This window comes from Anser anser (assembly GCF_964211835.1).
Source record: "Anser anser genome assembly, chromosome: Z".
Classification (NCBI taxonomy): domain Eukaryota; kingdom Metazoa; phylum Chordata; class Aves; order Anseriformes; family Anatidae; genus Anser; species Anser anser.
Window position 1 is genome coordinate 8,528,383 of NC_139723.1, and position 21,862 is coordinate 8,550,244.

A 21,862-nucleotide genomic window follows, 5' to 3' on the forward strand; every position below is an offset into this window, starting at 1 on the left:
TTCCCAAAAAAAGATCATATTTTTTTTTTAAATTTTGACAACAGTTATATAACTTGGCTATTAATAGAATTATCACTATAGTACATTATCTGTTCTTTATCACCATAACTGAGTAAAGTGGAATGAACAGAAATACAGTTCCAGAGTCTGAATCAAACTGTAAGGAGCTGCAATTCCAAAAGAAAAGAGAGAAGTTATGAGGAGTGGCATTATGACCCTTACGGTTACACTTTTTAGACTACTACTGTCATGTGAATACCTTCCTATCAGAGAACAGGAATTAAGCATTTTAGACAAAAATGTATCAGTGAAACTACATAAAGAATTAATTCGATCTTGTGATTCAGATCTTTCAAATAAGTTGCTTCTATCAACCATTTGTGTTTCTGGGGGGGGGGGGTGCGGGGGGGAAGTGGTTCTTACCGTTCCCTAAATTCATGAACTTGAATAAGTAGTATTAAATACTTATCCTTTGTCCTCAGGATAAAACAAAATAAAACATTTTCTAAATGTTCTCCTAAAGAAGACAACATATTTGCATCAAAAATACTTAGTAAAATGTAGTAAAACATCATACATACTTTTTGCTTGTCTGCTTCTGTTCAGTTTTTTTTTTTTTGCTGTTGTTTACATAAAGCTGGAGAATGTGTGAAATTCTGTGAATTAGAAGGTATTCTTTAAGATCGTAACTTGTAAGTAGGTAATAAGTAGTTAGATTTTTGGTGTATTATTCATATCCAAGCTTTCCTGAGACAGCAGCCAGAATGCCCTGCTTGCAAAAAATGTTGGGAAAAGGAGGATATCAGAGAGTGACAAAAATAGAAAGTTGGCTTTTGGATTATTTTGCTGCTCATATTGCTCTTTTGATGCGTCAGGGGCTGGTCACAGCTAAACATGATGGCCCCAATGTCTTCTGTTCCTGTGTTTATTTACAGTTCTCTTAATTGGCATCACTGGATATGATGAATTAAGCCATACTGATTTGGGAAGACATTTGACTTTCATATGCACTTGCTTGTATGGGCATCTCAGAGCTATCAACTGACTCGCAGTCTTATTTACGCTTAGTAGCAATGTGGGTTTTCAGCATGGGCTTCAACGAGATTCCTACCAAAAATGAAACATTTTCTGCTTTCTCTGCCAATGTTATGCCTGAAACCTCGTACCAGCAGCAGTTGTTGTTTCCCTGTGTTGTCCTTCACATCAGCCCTTGCACGGTCTGGCGGTGTTTGTGTGCAGCCTGAGGTCAAGCCGTGAAGCTGGGGGTGCAGAGCTGCTGCCCTGTGCTCGCTGGGGTGCCCTCACTGAGAATCATCACCACAGCAGCTGGGGAGTCCCGGTCTGCCTCTGGGGTTCGCACTGGTCTTTACGGTCACAGCAGCAACATGTAAAATAGATGGCAGGTCACGTTTCGAAGCTGCAGCCCTAGTCTTAAAAGGAGTTGTTGTTCACTGTTGGTTTGTGTAAGATACCTCTGTGTTAACATCACACGGGTGGAACAAAACTAACCTGAAATGCTGAATGCTTCTGCTGCTATTTTGATGGAACCAGTTGTATTAATGTTCTCCACAACAGAATATTTGTGTCTGGTTACTGCATATTTTGGTTGCATATATACAGGTATGAGAAAATAAGATTAGTATCCTTATAATTTATCTAAATTCATTTTGGTTAGAAAGCGGAGTGATTTTAAAATAAAGCAATAATCATTTTCTTTGTTGCAGTATCAAAATGGTCCTTAGCATCAGGTTAAGCATCACTTCTATCTACATTTGAGTACTTATCTTGAGGAGCGAATTACGTCTTTCTCACGTTAAGGTTTACATGAAATGTAAAATGATACTGCATATATAATGCAGCTAGTTCTCTGGATTTGTCTGCAATAGATTTCTTATGAAAATATCACTCTTGATGCAAACTCTGAATTCCAGAGAAACTGATATAAGTGTTATTATTTCTGAAGATCTTGCCAAAATTCCCATGTCCTAACTTCTCTCTGAAGCAGGATCCAGAGAGAGGAAATAAAGCTATAATATGTCTGGCATTACTTGCAATAGTTCATGGTACATCAGCAGTCTTTTCTGACTCTCATTCAAAACCAGATATGAAATCTTGAAATAATCAAAGGAAAGCTTTCAGGTTTATCATTAAAGTGATTAGAGTTTCAGCAAATGAATTTGAAAAGTAGCAGTTCCCATGCTCTATTTTCAGCAAATGCTGCTTAGACTTCAGAGTTCTGAGATGTACTGAGATTCACCAGTATTTTACCAGATTTTATGTATTCATACTGATGCTGCTAATTCACTTTAATGTGTGTAACCCTCCCTGCCTTCACTTCTACATTCATGGAGCATCACAACCACCGTGCATGAAGCTGTACAGCAAAATCCTGTGCTCTAGGTGGGAACTGTAGTGCCCCTCCGGAGAACACCTACTTTTACCCTAAAACTAGGGGTGAGACTGCACATGGAGGGAGGTGTCAGCAGGTGGTTGTTGCCAGCAATATGCAGAGGAATCACAACCCCAGGGGGACAGCAGGGCATCCTCAGTCACATTTCATTCATGTGTGCTATGTGACAGGAGGTATGGTGGAGGGTGGGACAGCACCATTGTGCCTGGGTGCACAAATGGATGGACAAAATGTCTTTAAAAGTGAAAATTGCCTCATTAAATTTTCAGGCTTCTTCTGTAGAGAGAATTCATATTCTTTTTTGGAGAGACTAAATCTAACTCACATGGCAACAATGCCAATCGTCTGTGTGTTATTAGGTCCAGCTCCATGCCTCCATCCAAACCAGAGTTATTGATGCTCCTTCATCACCCTTGCAGTATTGCTGTCTTCTCCACAAACTGCTGCTCCCCCTTGCTCTTTGATGCCAGTTCATCACTGAATGCTAAGTCTGTGGTTCAAACTTGCCTGCACTGCAGACACTGGTGCTGGCAGTATTCTGTAGTAATCCTGTAGGCACTGGCTGGGGCCTGCCTAGAGTCATAGAAGCACAGAATGGTTTGGGTTGGAAGGGACCTTAAAGACCATCTGGTTCCAGCCCCCCGTCACGGGCAGGGACCCCTCCCACCAGGCCAGGTTGCCCAAAGCCCCATCCAGCCTGGCCTTGGGCACTTCCAGGGATGCTGTTCCAGCGGGGGCTCCTACCTGCATGGCCTACGCCGCACAACTCAGGTGTAACGTACTCATGCTTTGCCACAGAAGACCAGAGCACTGCCTCTGAATGCTGTGGTCGCCACAGAGACTTGCTTGGTGCTTGAGCCACCCGAAGAAGTGGGCACCAACTACCTCCGGTAATTCAGCATGGTTAGGGGCTAACTGGGCAGATTTAGGGCTGATGTGGAGGAGGTTTATGAAGGAGGCTTGAATGATGAGGGAACTGAGCAGCTAACAGCAGCCACAGATCTGCTTCATATCGACTTACATCGACATAACAAGTATCGACATAACAAATTTTAAATTGCCTTTTTGTGGAAAAATTTTGTCATGCATGTTAAACTTCTTACTTTAGTTAAAAATAAGGAGGTCTTTCTCTCAGCAAAATACCTGAAATCAAATGCCCAGATTAGTGAATGAGCCAGATCAGGATTTTAATGGATAAAGCCTTTTCTTTGTCAAATACTTTGATCAAAACTAGAATTCTTCTGTGAGCTTCTGCCACAAACCACTTCTGGTAGCCTCAGAAAATGACCTCTGCATTACAAATTGCTCTCTGATTTTTTATATGTAATAACTGACATATTTTTATTTTTTATTTATTTTGTGATTTATTTGTTGGTAAACACAATCCTAAACCATTGCAAGCTACTTATCAGACACTAGTTTTAACTTTTTAAACGTAATAATCTATTCTTACGTTGTCCAGGGTTGTATGAATAAAGCAGTGAATGCCCACAATAATTTTCATTCAAGTATACTATTTTAATTAATATCTCTAAAGAGATAACATAAATTCAGTATATTAGATACAAAAGCAAATAAACTTTTCTATTTTTAAGGAGGTGAACTATCATAGAAAAATATTAGACCATTTATATTTTCCTATTTCATCTTTTTATGAAACGTGGAGAAAGCAAACTGCAAATATTTACAATGTCAAACTAATGGAAGTATAAATGATGAGCAACTTGTAATGCATGCAAAAGGAAGCCATGGTTTGCTGTGGGACTGTGGAAGAAAAACTGAATAATTCATTAGGATAGAATAAATAAGAATATCTCAGTGCAGCTGTTGCAGGTTTGTTTATTGATCTACCTGGCATAAGGTCCTAAAATGTTCATCACATAGTGTAAGCTAGAAAATGTAATATAGCTAAAGCACTGAACATGCCTTATTTCTGGTTTTGGGACTTAATTGTGCATCAGGGAAAAAAATCCCAAAGAGACAAACATGAAAACAAAAACAAACCTCAGTATTATGTAATGAAAAATAGAAATTGTAATTTTTCTAACACTGAAGACTGGACTAGTATGGCATGCTTATAACTGTAAAATTCTTACAAATAATCAACAGTACTGTAAATGTCAGTAAAACTGCCCTAGTGTTATGACCACTCAAACATGGCCTCATTCTGTCCTCCTTCCTACTAAGAAATATACTGGTGAGATGGTTTTACACAGGTGTCTGTAAACTACACAGTATAATCAAGTCTCAAACGGCTCATGCCAATTAAGACCAATGCTTTGAGTACCTCCCTGAAACATCACGGTCCACAACCAAAAAATGTCCAACATTAGTAAATTAAATTAATCTTTAGTAACTAGCGTGAAAGAAAAAGCTGTCTCTCTTCTGGTTTAGACCTTTTTCTCCAGATAACATTAGAACTGAGATTAATTAAGTAAATCACTCTGGATCACTTCCGTTATCACCTCCACATGGCCTTGTTTTTCTTGCCCCTCCATCATCACAAATAATTGCCTTTTGCCAGCCTCTGTTACATCATGGCGTGATAGCACCGTTCAGATCTTCTGGCCACCCTGTGAGCAGCTCTCCGGAATGGGACTTTGGAGGCTGCAGAAGAACTCCAGACTCATTCCTCCTGTACTTCATCAGGATCCTTTCTACTTCTCTTCATTAGCAAAGTTGTACAAAAATCACTCCTCCTAAAAAAGTGGTTACTTTGGAACTACTCCACAGGCATCAGCAGCATCTCGGAACGTAGTATCTTCCTTTACATCTGTAAACATATAAGAAAGGTTTAGGTGCATTCATTGCTATGTCTGTAGCTCAGCGGGTGAGGAGTTGCTCCGTGCCTGTTATACCAGGGTTGGAGAGCTGTGTGCTGTCCCCCCAGGTTCACTGAGGAATGAGTCTGGATTCCTCTGGTCTCATTGCTAAGTCACGTTAAAAAAATAGAATTCAAATTATATTAAAAAATAACTACTGAGACAACCTGCAAGATGTTATCTTCAGGCATATTTTAGGTAAAGCCTTGTTCGAAGGTTTAATGGCTGACAAAACCCTAACAATTACAATGTTAATTGTTTTCTCCCCCTGGTTTTGGAAAATCCTTATTTCTTTTTTTTCTTTTTTCTTTTTTAACTGTTAAGGAATGCAACGGGGGATGATGTTATAATAAAGTTCATCATTATTTGTGTCCTTTTAATGGGCTACTACTACTTCTTAGTCAAAGACTGCAGTGCAGGCTATTTTGGACATTTTAAGATGCTCAGGCTTTTAACATCATTGATTTTCTCCATCAGTGATGCTACTGTTGTCATTCCTCATCTAGAAATGTGGAAGTAAGTTCTACCATACTTCACTCAAACTGTTTCTGCACCTATTCAAGATTTTACTTGACATTGTTTTCTGCTGCATGGGTCAAACAAGTCAATTTTTGCTTAGGAAACAGAACAAACCAAAACAGCAAACGCAAACAGAGCTTTCTCTTCTGTTTTTGGGAGTTATTCAGGCCACCTGATTACTTTCCCCTGGCTGGGGTGCCAGAGAGTGCAACAGACCCAAGAGAAGTAGAGGAGATGTTGCAGGGAGCAGTGTGATTTTCCGTGCACATAGGCAACACCTTGCTTCAGTCCTGCAAACGTCAGATGGTGCCCAAAGGAGGGCATTTGCTAGCGGATAGCCTTCTTCATTTGCTGCAGCTTTATCAGCTGGTTTGGTTGGTTTATGGCAGCCTCTCACAAAAAGGTGTTGTGCTCCAAATGTCTTTGCTACTGCCAGCTCACCTGGCCAACTTTCTCTGTCAATCATGCTTAAACAATATTTCAGCACAGGTTCTGCAGACAAGATAAAAACCTCTATCACAGGGTTTTCTGGTCAATCAAACTAGGCTTCAGCCATCTCCAAAGTTTTTAAAATGTAAACATTTTACTGATGAGTCCTAGACTTTTGTTTGAAAAGAACATGCAGCTTAGATGCTAGATATGCTATTGGTAGCTGTTAAAACATTGATTCTAAAGCACAGTTTAAACCATTGAAATATCTGTGGTAATTAACTGAATATTTCCTTTCTGCTTGGTTTAAAAAGGTCAGCCCACCTTTGTGCCAGTTTTCAGATCTTTCCAGCATTATTCTTTAATTTCCTAGACAGCGTGCCAAACACCTGGAAATGAAATCAATTTCCAGATCTGCATCTTTTGGATATCAAGCGTGAGTGTACAGTGGAGTGATAAGTTAATAAACATAAGTCATTCATGTTCTGTAGGGCAGATATTGGCAGGCCATTAGTAAACTGAGAGTGGCTCTCATTGCACTGTGCGCGCATGAGTACTTTCCCAAAAGATTGTAAACCTTTATAGGTGATTCAGACTTATGCCATAACAGAAACGTATTGCAGGAAGGAAGACTGCTAGAAATTAAAAGTAATTGAAGTTCCAATACATGACAACAATAACAGTTTGGCTTCCCTTTTTGTGACGATCTCCTGCTTGTAAATTGCCAGAGGCAACATTCTTTACTTACTTATTCCAACTGAAGGATTTGCAAAGGTAACTAATTTCATCCTCGGCTTCACTTCTTAGAAACGCATTTTTTCTTTTCCCTTCCAAAAATGTAACCTGAATTCTTCTAATTTGTCATGGTGCTTATTTTGGGGGTTGGTAAAATCATGAACATTTCCAGCAGAATTGTGAACACTCCTTCCTTCTTGTACTGAACAGAATCCTGTTTTGAAGCTTGATATAATTCTAAAAGGGTATTACAGTCTGCTGAAATTATATTTAAAGTGCTTGGAAATTGCTTATAAAATGCATAGAATAGTTTCTTTGTGCTACACATATATCTTTGTGCATGCATGAAGATGTTAATACACATAATACAAGAAAAAGTGTGCAAGTTACATTTACATTCGTATATATGTGGATAAATTCAGATGAAATATTTCTTAAAATCTAGTCAAGACCTATCTAATCAACACATATATGTATATATCTGGGCAAACTCTAGCATTCCTCCCCTCAACATAGACCTGCCATATTAACAAATTACTATGCTTGTATAAAAGAAGACTAGACACTAAACAATTTTAATTTACCTTCAGATGAAACAATGACATTATGGCATATCCAGAGACATACTTTCTGCATTTTGGTTACAGCAGGTTTGGGGGCTTTTTTTCTTTCTTTCTTTCCTTCTTTTTTTTTTCTTTTTTTTTTTTTTTTTGTTTTAATGCCTACCATGCAATGACAAAGGTTTATTCTCCCTTTGTTCTTTTCAGAGTGCTGCAGCAGCTCCCAGTCCAGTGCTAGGAAACATTCCCCCAGGAGATGGCATGCCAGTAGGTCCTGTACCACCGGGTTTTTTTCAGGTATTCAGAACAATTATGATTACAGGATTTTTAGGATAGAAAATCCTCAGTAATACTGTTTAAAAGTCTGTAGAAAAGGTCCTGTTTCTAAAATATGTCTCACTATATGGTGCATTACTTGAGAGTTATTTTTTAACAAAAGTAAATAGGTAGAAAGGAAGGGCTTTCTTTGACTGACAATTGTTCCATTTCTGAAATAGTACAGCACAGCTGATTTCAGGATTTCCAGGATAAGAAATGGTAGCAACATATGAGTGGAGACTGAAAATGCTTGAATATAATTTTGTGACAATTTCTTATGATAAAGTATTACAATTTCAGTGGAACTTAAGAACTTTATTGGTCATGTCTAGCTCTGTGGTAAAGCCACAAGCCAAATTTTGAAGATGTTCAAGTTTCAGTGGGAATTATATCCAGACAGTTAAGAATATTGCACTGAGCATCCTTCTGCATTGAAGATCTCACCACTAACGCCTATAAAACAAGCCAAGGATTTAGACTGTGCATTTTTTCTAGTAAGTTTTGTCATAAGTGAATTGAAATAACCAGTTAGCACTTTGGACACTAACAGTGTGGAATCTGATGATGGACAAAGTGGCAGCTTGCTGGAAGGCCAGCCTAAAAACTGTAGTCTGAGGCTGGACCACTCCTGTGAGTGAGCTCGCATCTCCACCTCACCAAAGCTCTGTTGCTTCTCTTCTCTCTGTCAGACTGTGGCTCTGCAGTAGTAGCAGCAAACACAGCTCTCCCACTCTTAAATAACTAAAGAGCAGAGTTTTGCACCTTACTGACTTGATCTTACAATGAGGAGGAAACTATTCAAATTTCCAGGATTGTGGTGTGGCAAGAAAATCATGATAGGAATCTTCTGTTCCATAAAAAGTAGGTGTTGAGATCCAGGTAGAGACAAGTGTCTCGTAGCCAAAAGCATATTTCATCTAGGGGGGAAAAAAAAAAAAAAAAAAAAAAAAGGAGAGAAATGTTTTACTTCACAGCTCTAGTTTTACTTCATAGCTCTATATTCTTTTAACCAAATGGTGACTATACAAAATTAGTAGAGTATCAGCGGTCTTTACTTTGTGTTTTTGACCTGTTCATGAGTGGCAACACTATTTGTATGGTGTTCCTTTTCCATAGTCACAGGGGGAAAAAAATGCTTTATGCGATATTGATACCTACCTAAAGAGATCCTAAATCTGGCATGAGCATGTTATTCCCTTGATCAACGCAAAAAATGAGGTGTGATTTTTAGTGCATGAATGATGTTTGTAAGTGAAGTATAAAATATCTTACTGTTGCCAGTGACAAAATCCTCAGGAGTTGGCAGAAGTGATTAATTGTTTTATTTCTGCTTTTCCTGTTTTGAGCAGCTGGTGAGGTAGAGTTTTTTAAACTTTTTTTTTTTTATTATTTTCTTATTGTGCAAATATTTCTCTCTCTTATTTCAGCCACCCATTCCAGCCATAATGTAAAAATAATTAAATCTTAATGCTTTTTTTTTTTTTTTTCTTTTGTTGTCTGGTAGGACAATTAGGAAGGGAAAGGGCCACAGATAGGACAATTATATGAAGAAGAGAGGAGAGAATAATAATTTTAAAGGTTTTGCAGGGGAAGGGTGTGGGGTTTTGTTTGTTTCTTTGTTTCAACCTATAAACTCATGAAAAAACTTCTATCCATTCTAGGTCTTCAAAGATGTAAGAGAGACAAGGTGATAGAAAGTTAAGGTTAACATGAGTAAACTTTTCTTCTCTGTCAGTATCTGAATTTGGTTGGACATGGCACTAAAGGACATGTTTTAGTGATGGGACTCGGTAGGTCACGTGAATGGTGGGACTTGATGATTTGAAGGTCTTTTCCAACCTATTTTGGTCTTTTTCAACTTAGATAGGTCTTTTTCAACTTATTTGAGGCCCCACTGACAGCCTTGTCTTTTTCCAAGGCCTGGGTTTGAAAATAAACTGAGGAAAATCCATTTTCAATGTAATAGTTTGTGACATTAGTCAGAGCTGTAATAACTCAGCAGGACATCTGGAGAACCTTCTGCAAGGCAGGTTCAGAGAGCTGAAATGCACAGTCCAGTTTAGGCTCCTCCAGGCTTCACCATTACACCTCTTGTTGACTCTGTGCCATTGCATGTCTCTGTAATATGCAATACTTGAAACAAGTGCCTTAAAGGTTAGAGATGTTCTTTCCTTGGCTGGATGTCTTAGTTAACAAAACAAACATTTTTCAAGAGATTATTAGTTTTCACTGTAGTCATCTGCTTATGAACGTATATAATGAAATTGCATGTCAGTAACAAAAACAACTATAAGTTTAATGGCAGATACATTGATGTGGTTGGGAGCAATCCCAACAAAGGGAGCTAAGCCAAAATGAAGTCAGTTACATAAGAGTGTGCGGAAACGCTGAGGTGTGTATAAAGCAAATATGTACAGACAGTCCATGACAAGGTGTTGTGGGGTTGGAGGGTGTGTTGTCGAGAAGCAGCTAGTATCTGGTTGTAATACCTTCAGAGCTGAATCTTACCAATGTCAACTTATATGAGGACAAGAAAATATATTGGCAGACATAGCCGTGTATGTGAACCTTGAAAAAATTGAAGAGCACCATCATCTGTTGCTGTAAAAAGCAGGTGAAAAGACAAGCGAGAAAGAGAAACTAACTGCTCGTCCAAACTTACTTCCTTCATAGATGCTTGCATCCTAGTACGTCTTTAACCAGAAAATCAGTTTCTGTATGGTCTTCTGCAATTTCACTGATCATGGCAGATCACAAGAATAAACCAAATTACAGAATATATGTTAATGTTAAATCTGTCTTTGAATACTGGCAAACTGCAACCTCTTTTCTATGAACTTCTCTTTTCTACGGTCTTTTGTAAAGGAGGGACTGAATTTGCACCCAGACCTGCAACTTGCTTCTAGACCATGAAAGTGAACAATTTTGTTTTTCTTATGAGAGTTGGAAGATTATAGTGGAACATTAACAGTGGAAGAATGGTACTTAACATCAGTATTTAGTTCACTAAAACTTTGCACTACAAAAACATTATAGCAACTTTTTTGCAACCTAAAATTTGTCTGGAAGACCGTCCTGGGATGATAAAGCTGCCTTTCATTGCTTTTGTGGAAATGTTTGGTTTGGTTTGGCCTAAGCTAAAGCTGTTGACGGCCATTGCCTGTAATAATAATCCAGTACAATGGCATGGCACATGCTGGCAGATCAATATGGGAGCAGTGCGATTCTCAAGGAGAATCAGCTAACATCACTACTCTGCTCTTTGTAAAATGAAGTTTTTGAGTGCATGTAGGCCACTACTGCTAACATTACTCAGCAGCCTCTGTAATTTTATGCCTGGTCATATGAGGCGGAGTTCTGAAGACAGCAGCTGAATCTGCATTGTACCTCTACGCTTGCATTTTTATATTTCTATTCAGGTTAGGATTAGAGCTGAGCACTACAGCGCTGAAAACCTTGAGGTGATACAGTGGAAGGAGAGTGGTAGAGTTGTGTGCAGCTGTTACCATCAACTGTACTTCCTTTTTTTTTATAAATAAAGTGGTTTAAAATGTCAAAAATAAATTTGTGAAGTCAACAGGTTTATGTGATTTAGGATGTGTTTCAATTTCACCTACTGGTGTGCATGCATTTAAATATAATTTTTAATGTCATGGGTATGTGTTTTTTTTGGCCGGAAAGGGCCTCATCTTCCTTCAGTACTTAGAGTAGCTAATACTCTGGAAATAAATTGGGGTTATACAGTAACTGAATTTCTTCCTACTTCATGAGCAGCAAAACTGAATATGTGGGACTACAGAAGGAACAAGGAAAATAGTGATGTCATACAAGATTCTTAAATCCCAAACAGGAGAATCTAAGGAAGTTTTAGAGCTGACTTGTATCAGGCTGAAATAATGGGACTTAGGGTCAAGTGCAGTTCTGTGAGTGGGATGTCTGGAGGGTCAGCACTTCTGATAAGTCACTTTCTTAAATATGGAGCTTCAGAGAAGGTTAAGGGTTGGGAGTTAGAGTGCTGGACTGGATGTTATGTTAAACTAAGTGTGCAATTCATTTCTTGGGTACCCACATTTTCACTGGGTAATCTAGGATATGTCATTTCAATTATTTTTTTTCATGTGTCTCCACCTATAAAAAGGAATATCATAAGGGAAAATCCTTTTAAAAGATTATGAATTGCTTGGGCAATAGAAATCATAAAGCTGTCTTGGGTTCCAGAAGGATAAGATGACTATATATGTGTCTGAAATTCTCATCAAACTCCAATCCAAGTCTCGGAAATATATAATAAATTTGCCAGTGTTCCTTTCTACACCACCACCTGCGGGGAGCTAAGGTGTGAAGAAAGCAGTTAGCTACTATGTTAATAAAATAAAATCATTCAGGACATTTTCTGTGCCATTTTTAAGCACCAAATTTAGTCTTCTTTAAGTTTCTTCTTGTGGCTATCCACAGATATCAATGCAACCTAGTCTTGTCTTCATCCTTGTTTTCGTAGTCCTGCCTGATACTGAAACACTAGGATTTATGGAGGACTGAAATAATATTACAGTAATTATCTATCTTCTGATACAGATACTGGAGAATGCATATAATGTCAGCAAAGTTTTACGCGGGTTATCATGTAAGGTGAGGAGATTAATCCACTTGTGATCAAAAAGGATTAGGTCACAGCATTCAGAGATTTTAACATGCAATCACATTTCCAGTTCCTGGTCTGAGGACCACATTTCCCAGTACAGGTCCGTGCAGTGCAGAAGTGTTGTTTTTGGAAGTTGTGTTGGATACAGGCTTTGCACAACCTTTAAAGTATTCAATGCTAGCCTTGCTCCACTCCTCCTGAGGACAAAGAGATATGAAAAAATGCATGTTTATACTTCCGTATCATGGTATGGTATGCATTAAAAAATAACGGCATGAACATTTAGAAGTGTTGTGGAAATTTTGAAGTCCAGGTACACTTCCCTTCTATGCCACATGCCTGTGTACCCACTTGAAGTGTCAGAGCTGCATTCAAGTGCATACCAGTACTCCTCATGCAGTAAAGTGCTGGCCCATTTCCATCTCTCTCTTCATTGATCGTTAAATCAGCTAAAATATTTGAGATATATTACATTTGTGTTTTCACAAAATACTTATTTGATCGTTGTTGTTAGCAATCAGCTTTGCTAATCAGATAAACAGAAGCCAGAGGAAAGTTTTTGAGATTGTGCTAAGCATGGTGTTTCAATTTTTAAACAGCACGAAAAGTATTGATTGTGTAGGATTTTATTCACCTTTTAGTTACTTTTCCAGGTTTTAACACAGCTAAATACAGAGTTCTAGGTTCTAATCCAGTGGAATTCACTGTATTTCTCCAAGTTAGTGTCAACTAGCACTGCTGAAGATCTGACCCAGGTTACTTACTCTTGCAGTACAATTATGAAAAATGGTTAAATGCATATTTAGTTAAATACCAGTTATCTTCACCTCTTTTATTACATGGTTGATCAAAAGTTTGCTATGTCTGCATCTGTGTAAAGAACCTTTCTTTTGTTTTAACGGCACTCAGCCAGAAAACAGTATTGACTTTGTACTTCACCCAGTTGAGAGACACGGCTGAATAGTTAACTCATCAAGTGCTGACTGAGATGTGGAAGAAACAGGTTGTTTGATAATTCAAAGTTCACTTTTTTAATTTGTTAGATTAAAAAAAAAAAATCTACCACTGACTGTAACTTTTTCACACGTACATATATATTTAAAAACGTTATGTTTTTTGCATCCAACTAGTAAATATTTGTTCTAGTTGAGCTTACCATTAAACCTTATTTCCACTGTGCATATATTCTAAAGGAATTGTCATGTAGTTTGCTTCATTCACCAATTTGCGATAAGCAGATATACTTGGATAGGCATAGGAAAAATGTGTTGACACCATGTTTGAAAAACAAATGTTACATATTGCTCTTATATAAAGGGAAAAAAAAAAAAAAAACACAAATCCAACCCACCAAATAATGTAAGGCTGTTGTGCCATCTAGTGGCAGTTGTTCATCCTCATCTGAGCTTAATAAATATTATTCTAAAATATTATTTTTAGCCTTGTTGTGCTTTAGTAGAGCTGACCTAATGCTTTAGGAGAGCTCTATTACAGTAAGGTACATGAGCAAAGTAACTCATTTCTCTTCCTGCCTAGCATTACTATTTGCCATTAAAAAATGATTTTAAATAATATTTAAGTAGTAAAAGTAACCAAAGTAAGTTGGTGAATTAAAAATGAGTAACACACAGCTCCTTGCTTTTCAGAATGTGAGTAGGAAATACTTTATATGTAAAAATAAATTGTACTTTTTTAAGCCTCTGTGTAAGGCTATGAAACGTCTGTAGCTTTTTAGAGCTCAGTGTCCAGTGAGTTCTCCAAATAAATGCGGCTGGCACCTTTACATCCCTCGGACTGGAAGGCATGTAGACACCCAGCGAGCCCGCCTACAGCCCTTGCAGGCACCCTGCCTGGGTGGTACCAGTCTCCTGCAAACAGCACTGCAGGCCTGGGGTCTGCTGGGTACCCAGTCCTCCATGTCAGCCCCTCCACACGCACAGAGCATCCTCCCAAACTGCTCCTTTGAGCGAGCATCCAGCAGCAAGGAAGATGAGGAGGGAGAGATCCTCCGGCATGCCTTCAGAGCAGCATTGGAGTGGCTCTCTTGTTGCTGTGAATTGTCCACCAAGGGGTCGTTGTTTGTGCAAGGAATGAAGATTCCTAATTCCAGCTGCTAAATTACGTGACTAGAACTAAAAGACACAGACGCTGCTCAGACTGATCTTTGCAGGACCGTAATGTGTTTCTACATGGATTAAAAAACGTCTTGTTTCTCTTCAAATCCCACTGAACTGTTTCAACTATCATCCTACCACAGTCCTCATGTAGTCTCCTGGTTTTCCAGGGCATTACCATGTTTTATCCTCCCTCTGAATTTTCCTTCAAACAGCTAGCCACACATAGTTAACATAGTTGTCTTTAATTGCTGGTGTTTGTGTTTTCCTCACTTTCGTGGCACTGCCTGTCTGCTTGCCCTTCCTGAGAACAACTATAAACTTGTTCACGTGAAACAACCTATGGGTGGTAGTTGGGAAATCCATGTTCTCCTTGATGCAAAATCTACAGCCTGCCCTCTCTTGGCTTGTGGTGAAAGGTTGAACAAACCAGCTGTTTCGTATTTTTCAATTTTGAACCATGGATTCTCAAGCTCCTGGTAAATCCATGGTACAAACGAAACTGTAAGTGACACATGCAGGCCTTTATTTTTACTTGGGAAAGCAAGTAGCTATTTATTACTAGGATTGCACAAAGAAAGCCTCAAGTTTCTCTTGCAAAATCAAAATGTGCTGTACCTTTTCTTTTTCTTTTTTCTTTTTTTAAACTAAAACATACAGATCATTAACAACAAACGGGAGCATGGCTAAAATTAGCTAGTTTTGCTACATGTTCACACCCATCCTAAACTCCAGTGAAACAAGTGAGATAATTGCAGGTGAAAAAGTGAAAAGTTGAAGCATTGGACCCCGAGTAGAGCAGATAGAGTGAAGAAGCATGGAAAATGTCACGGACTGCAATACATTACTGTAAGCAAATGACTCATCATCAGGGCTGCAAATATAGGTTGTGAGTGAAGCTAGCAGCTCTGCTAGGCCTTGCAAAGCTTTGAAAATATGAAAGTGCATTTTAAAGGGGATTTTTTTTTTTGTATGGGTCTATACAATTGATGTTAGTAAAAAAAAAAAAAGTTCTTGTATCTTTGCAATCTGTGATGCTTGTAAATGTATCCACCCACCCCAGTGCATGAAATTATGCATATGTCTCTACGTCTTTGCAGAATTGAGATATGTGCCTTTTTGCCCTTCTCAGTATCACATTGCATCTTAAAATATTTAAAAAATTAATTTGATTTCTTAGACTATGTGGGTGTGGTATAACATCTAAAAAGATCTCCATGTAGTTTGTGTTTTTTCCTTCTTGTTCGTTCGTTTTCTCTAAATGCCAGAAAGAAAGTCAACTTCTAAAAAGATAGAGGTGTCTGACATCTGCTGGCTTTGATAATTCCATCCTGCAGTTGTGGTAATGGTTTTGCTGCTCATAACTGCTAGAACAAATTAAAACTGCTCAGCTTGAGTAGCTAAATAAGCTTTGAGTCCACACTTCCCCACCTCCCCGTCCACATGCACAATTTCAAGCAGCCGCAGACCCGCCGCTAGCTGTGGAGGAGGGAGGGAAGGGAGGGAAATAGGAATAAGTTATTTACCTCGGGGGTCTGCTCTGAACTTTTAGCATCTTGCCGTTAATGCCAGTTCTCTGTTCATGGGGTAAATGTCACAAATTTAAGGGGGCTGACCATCCACCCAAACTGGTCATCTAGTTGCTGCTGAAGTGTACTTAAAGGTAGAGGAGGGATTGTTACTTGTATGTAGTGCTTCCTTCTGCTGAGGTTAATTCAGCTCCTGTCGTAGTCTGGTTGTTGTAGTCTTTACATGAGCCACAAGTGCCTAGGTTTTAAACCCTTGGAAGAAGATAGTGCATTTAGCTTCAAAATACTATGTTTATTAAAAATAACAGCAGGAATAACAAACTCCAGCTTGTCATTTTCAAAGTTCCAAAAAATCAGTTGTGTATCATAGTCAGGGGTGACTAGAAGGTTCACTGAATCTAAGGGAAGTCTCCAGCTCACTGAGCTGTGTGCATGTCTGAATTAAAAAAGCATGGTTTGCTTATCTGTTTTGGAAGGGTGATACTTGATCTTTCAGTTTTAGCTTAAATCATGTTTGAAATATTTTATTTTTTGTAATTTAATAAGAACTGGTCAAAACTATTAACCTGATTTAAAATGTATAGTTAGTAGCCTATTTTAAAATGTGTTTCTTTCAAAACTGCCATTATATACCATGTGCATAATTTAGCCTTTCTCTTCTGCTTGCTAAGTCTTTGTGAGCACAAGATAATGGTGCTTCCCACAAAGTCAGATAGATGTAATGACAGTACCATTCCTAAAGATCATCCATCATCAGAATCAGTTTTATTTACTTTCTTAAATTTCTGGAGAAGTAGCTTGGCCAGGAGGCAGATCCTGCTGCTCAGATCACAGAGAGATGTTTAGCTGGGGACAAAAGGAACGTATTTTTAAGAGGATTTTTTTTTCCTCTCATTTTTCTATGCGGAGTGTGGAAGTTATATATTCAAAGTTTTGTGGTATTCTTTCATATAGTAGAACGAGTCCTGTATTTATTGGCTAGGGATAAGGCATTCTTTTTGTTTGAAATGCTTGTGTTGTTCTGGTTATAACTTTTGGAACCTTATATGTGGAAAAACAGAGGTCCATGCAAGGCTTTTAATTTTTATTTTTTATTTTTATTATTATTTTTTTAAAATTAGTCTATACTCTGAATTAAATCAAAGCTGTTAATGTTGCAATTTATACGTTGCCAGACCATGTTAGGCTGTTCTTACAAAATAAAAATCACAGAAACCATTTTTATGGGGATCTTCATCTGAAGTACAGAGAAGAACCTGCTCATGAAAATGGATATGGTCATCAAAAAAGACTAGCATAAGGAGACATCCTGTCTTTATGCTGAGAAGCTTACATGATTTTATCTGAAACAGTGTAGATGAAAACAATTCTTTTGATTTATACTTGTAGATTACAAGATATGCAGTGTGTAACCCCAGTTTCAGCTCCAGAATACTTTAGCAAAATACAAAACAAAGACCTCTAACACTGTATCAGCCTTTTGCAGAGCAAAAGAGGACAAGAGGGTTTGTATAATTAACAGTAAAATGCAATTGAATTGGAAAATAATTTCTGTTAAGAATTGATGATAGCCTGTCTGAGCTTCATAGAGGATAAGTTACGTGTTTATGCTTATCAGCAGACTGTGCCAGCACAAGTGTGTCATTCTGAGAGCTAATTTAGTATGGTCCTGGTTAGAATTAAAATGTGTTAATCAGGAAAACGTCTTAAACACTGCGGTGACTGTCATTGCCAATGAAGATGTCCACAAAAAATGCAGAGAAAACTAAATAAATGAAATATATGAATTGTAAACTAACTTGGATAAATTTTTCACACATATTTTATGGTTCATTACTGTACTTTTTAAGAGGACAAAACCTTATATTTTATAATGGAAGCACTCACATCAGTGGTAGTTGTAAAGTACCTCTAAATCATTCTATAAAATGCAGGAGTCTTAAGGAGATATATTAAAACATTACTTCGTAATATTTTTTCAATACTGATACCATAATAAGGAAATTAAATAAAATCATCAAGTAGTCTTATTTTCATACTATAAATAGTTAAATGATGTTAGTTGTTTTAACCAAGAACAGAATTTGAAAACCAAAAAAGTGAATATGAATCATAGTTTCAGAGACATAATACAAAACTTGGCAATTGAATTATTTTTTTAACAGGAGGGGAGAACAAAGGTTTTTGTTTTGTTTCACTTTTTCCATTTTACCTAAACTGTATGCCATGCATTTGAACTTTTAATTAATATATTAAGGGATTTGACCTCTAAGAGAATTCACATCTGATTTCTGATTGTGATGCTAGTAACTTGGACCCTTTTATTACACCTGCTCATCAAGTAACAGCACAATTAAATTAAAATAGTTTATCATAGCATGGGCACAAATAACAGTTGTGATTCCATTTGTAGTTTCTAGTGATGAGTAGAATTTCAAGTTTGTGCTGATTATGGTGACTGAATTATGCAAACCAATTAGAACCATTTCAGTCCTTTTCTATACCAAGTGCTTAAAACTGTGTTTTTCACCTTGCATTTTTTAATTCGTGATGTGCTCTTTTTATGTTTTTAAGAGGAGTTCTTCAGTTAGGAATAAATACTTTCAGCCAATCATGGTGCTGAGACACAAAATCTAAGGAGATTTTTCTAAATGTGATGGTGCAGGTAAAGAAATAGTGTTCTAACAAGAAGATTCCAGGTTTTTTTGTTTGTTTGCTTGTTTGTTTTTGGTGTGTGTGGTTTTTATTGTTGTTGTTCTGGTTTTCTTTTGGAAGCGTGCATGTAGAGGTGGCTTTGGGAAGCCCAGCAGAGCTCTGTGTGCAGGTCCTGGTGCAAGCACATGTTCCTCTGCTTTCCTACATCTTACCAACTGCAGTAGGAGCACAGCACTGGTATCCTCTTCCAGATCTGGATGGAGTTGTGGCTAGAGACATGTCCTCTCCCTCTCCACTGTCCACCAGCAACCTGATGGTGGAAGAGGAGGGCCTTGCGCCCAACTCCCTTGGCAGGCCCAGCCTGGTGTCCACGTGGACACCACGCACTGGTGGCTGGTCAGGCTTGGCTGGCGCCATGCTGAGGCACCCGAGAGGAGTAAACACAGCCGTGTGTGTGTAAACACACAAGAGCCCTCTTGTACGAGCGCTCACCCACGGAGACATGGTGATGACACCGGGAGGGAAGGCCTCAACCAGCGCATCCCATTGCTGAGGTTGGCGTGTGTCACACTCAGCAAGTAGCCCCACCACAAACCAGTCAGCCCCAGAGGGGGTATTTGGGCCAGCTGAGACAGATTAAACTACTGCTCCTCTTTCTCCAGTTGGCTTAAATGCATTTATTTAAAACAGAATGGTGATGTGCTTTAAAAATATACCTTTCATCCTGCTTTGACCAGAAATATGCATATTCTCTCAGGTTGGAACAAACCTTTTAATACACCGAGCTGGGAAGATGTTAATGTGACTCTAGAGGAGTGTTGTTATTTTAAGCCACCCTAACTGAAAAAGATTTTTATTTTTTTTCATGCCATGTAGACAAGTTTCTCCTGTTCAAGCATTATTCATTCCATTTTATGCCCCTCAGAGAAACAGCCCTTGCTTTGTTCGCTGTCATTTTGTCTCTTGGTATTTTTACTGTTAGCAGATATGTGCAACCCCACCATCACTCATGCCCAGTAACTGCAGTAATTCCTTTTGAACTACGTTTACTTGTTTTCCTGATGTGTGTTTGTTTGTTATGTGAAATCGTACTATGCAGTATAATAAAGCATAGGATATCATATAATATGCATATATTGGAACAGATACAGATATTTATGGTAAATTCAACCTCATTAAGCTAGGAACAAGAATTGAAATGTGAGCAATATTGAGGATTAGTTATTTGAAGGTGGATTATTGAAAAATTTGCAATTTATGTGGAACAATAAGTGGTCGATAAATATAACTGAGTAAAAAGGATAACAAATGTCAATGCAAAAAAAAAAAAAAACCAACCACAGCTTAGCTATATTTGGAAGCAAATTATATTCCCAATTTTTGGAAGGGAAGTAAATTTAAACAAGCAGATTTCTTGAAACCTGTGGTACCATCTTTTAAGATCATGTATTCCACTAGTCTTAAGTACGTGAAAACTAAAATGCATCATATTGTAGAGTCACATAAACAACAAAAGGAAGACACAGTAAGAATTATACAATTGGCATGGAAACATGCTGGCTTCTATGCATTTATGTCATCAACTTCCCTGTGGATATTTTTTTCTGAAATCATTTTTCCTGAATATCAGAACCAGAATGTGGGCTGTGAGACTGGTGTCTGATGCTTCAACATCATTTGACTTCCCTACTAGAAACTTATTATCTGCTTGTCCCCTTGATTTCCCAGAGATTAAGAAAAATAGTATTTTACAAAATTTTTATGTTGTATACTCACACACACACACATATACACATGCACACACAACTAGCAAAATGTTATTAAATATGCAGTTTATAAGCTATCCTTTACTCTTTCTGTACACCACTGGATTTTTTTGTTTAGCAGAAAGATAAAATACTAGAATTTGTGCCACCATCATTAAAATTCTCAAACTTCTTTTTAAATGTTTTAAATAATTTGACATGAGTAAGAGCAAAGAGTTTTCTAAATTTAACATTTCAAATCTTGATTTTATTTTGTGTAGTATTCCTCCTTCTTCAGCATTCCATTTACATTCAGTTGATAAATATATATGTTCTGTTGTGACTGCACAGGAGGTTTTTTCTATACCACACTTCTTTTTCACTCAGTTTAGAAAGTTTCTGCTTATATGCCTTTGGTCTCAGCTGCTTGACAACAGTCTTCAGCATGCAATTTTTCATACCAAATTATTGAATTTTATAACTGAAAGCAGTAAATACAATATACTGGAGTTCACAGATGTGTTCAGTAAGCTGATTTCCAAACACGTTTGCCATACTATTTGGGTATTTCCGTAACTTGTGTGACCCATTTCCAAATGCTGGTGGCACCTCCACCTAGGGCTGTCTTCTCAGTTGTGGCTTAGGTAAGACACTCTTGCCTTATTTTTTGTGTTTTTTGTTTTGTTTTGTTTTCTTCATGTTCTTTCATTTTGGTTTGGTTTATTTTGGGCTTTTTGTTCATTTTCTTAATACATCACTGAAGTTATGTGCCAGTTCCTGAACCCCATTTGAGAAGTTAATTGTAGCTAAGGGTAGTGTGTGAAGGCATTGTTTATATCTTCTCATACTCAGTCTAATGTCCCTGTTGTGAATTCAAGCAACTTGAAGGTTGCATTAGTTACTGTAAACCCTTGAGAGCCATTCCTGAATCTGGAAATTATTGTTGAAAGGAGCCACTCCAGTAAAATTATTTTTCCTTCGGCAGATCAGGTTCTTGAGAGCTTATATATTCAGATACACTGCTCAAGCTTTCCCATATACTAAGCAAGATCTGGCTATGAGATGACATATATGTTACTGCACCCTTCTGCACAGAGAGGGTTCTAGGAGATATGTCTTTTGGCCCTCTGTCTTCTTCCTACCTGACAGCAAAAGTTGGTATCGCATTATTAAATCATAATTCTTTGGATTTAATTATTTATATTTTTGCCTTTCTTATTTTTTAATAGTCATGTGTCTATAATCCTTTTTTACCAGAGAGACGGAGGAAATCCCCTTGTAATCTGTGCATTGTTGACAGCCGTCTTACTCCTTGTGAGCTGGGATAAGCAAGGAAGAGTTTGATTCATTGATGTGATTCCTAACCAATCTCTTTTGCTGAACT

The 21,862-nt window shown here is 37.9% G+C and overlaps 1 protein-coding gene across 8 annotated transcripts in view; it reads left to right on the top strand.

Moving 5' to 3' along the window:
• SSBP2 (single stranded DNA binding protein 2) overlaps positions 1-21,862 on the top strand; it is a 194,320-nt gene that overhangs the window by 117,782 nt on the left and 54,676 nt on the right. For 6 of the 8 annotated variants that reach the window (XM_083817198.1, XM_083817194.1, XM_083817200.1 and 3 more), the window contains one exon: positions 7,683-7,772. The exons of the other annotated variants lie outside the window; for them this stretch is intronic. In XM_083817198.1, coding sequence (XP_083673324.1) covers positions 7,683-7,772 — 90 coding nt within the window. The remainder of the gene's footprint in view (positions 1-7,682; positions 7,773-21,862) is intronic. 8 annotated transcript variants of the gene reach the window in all.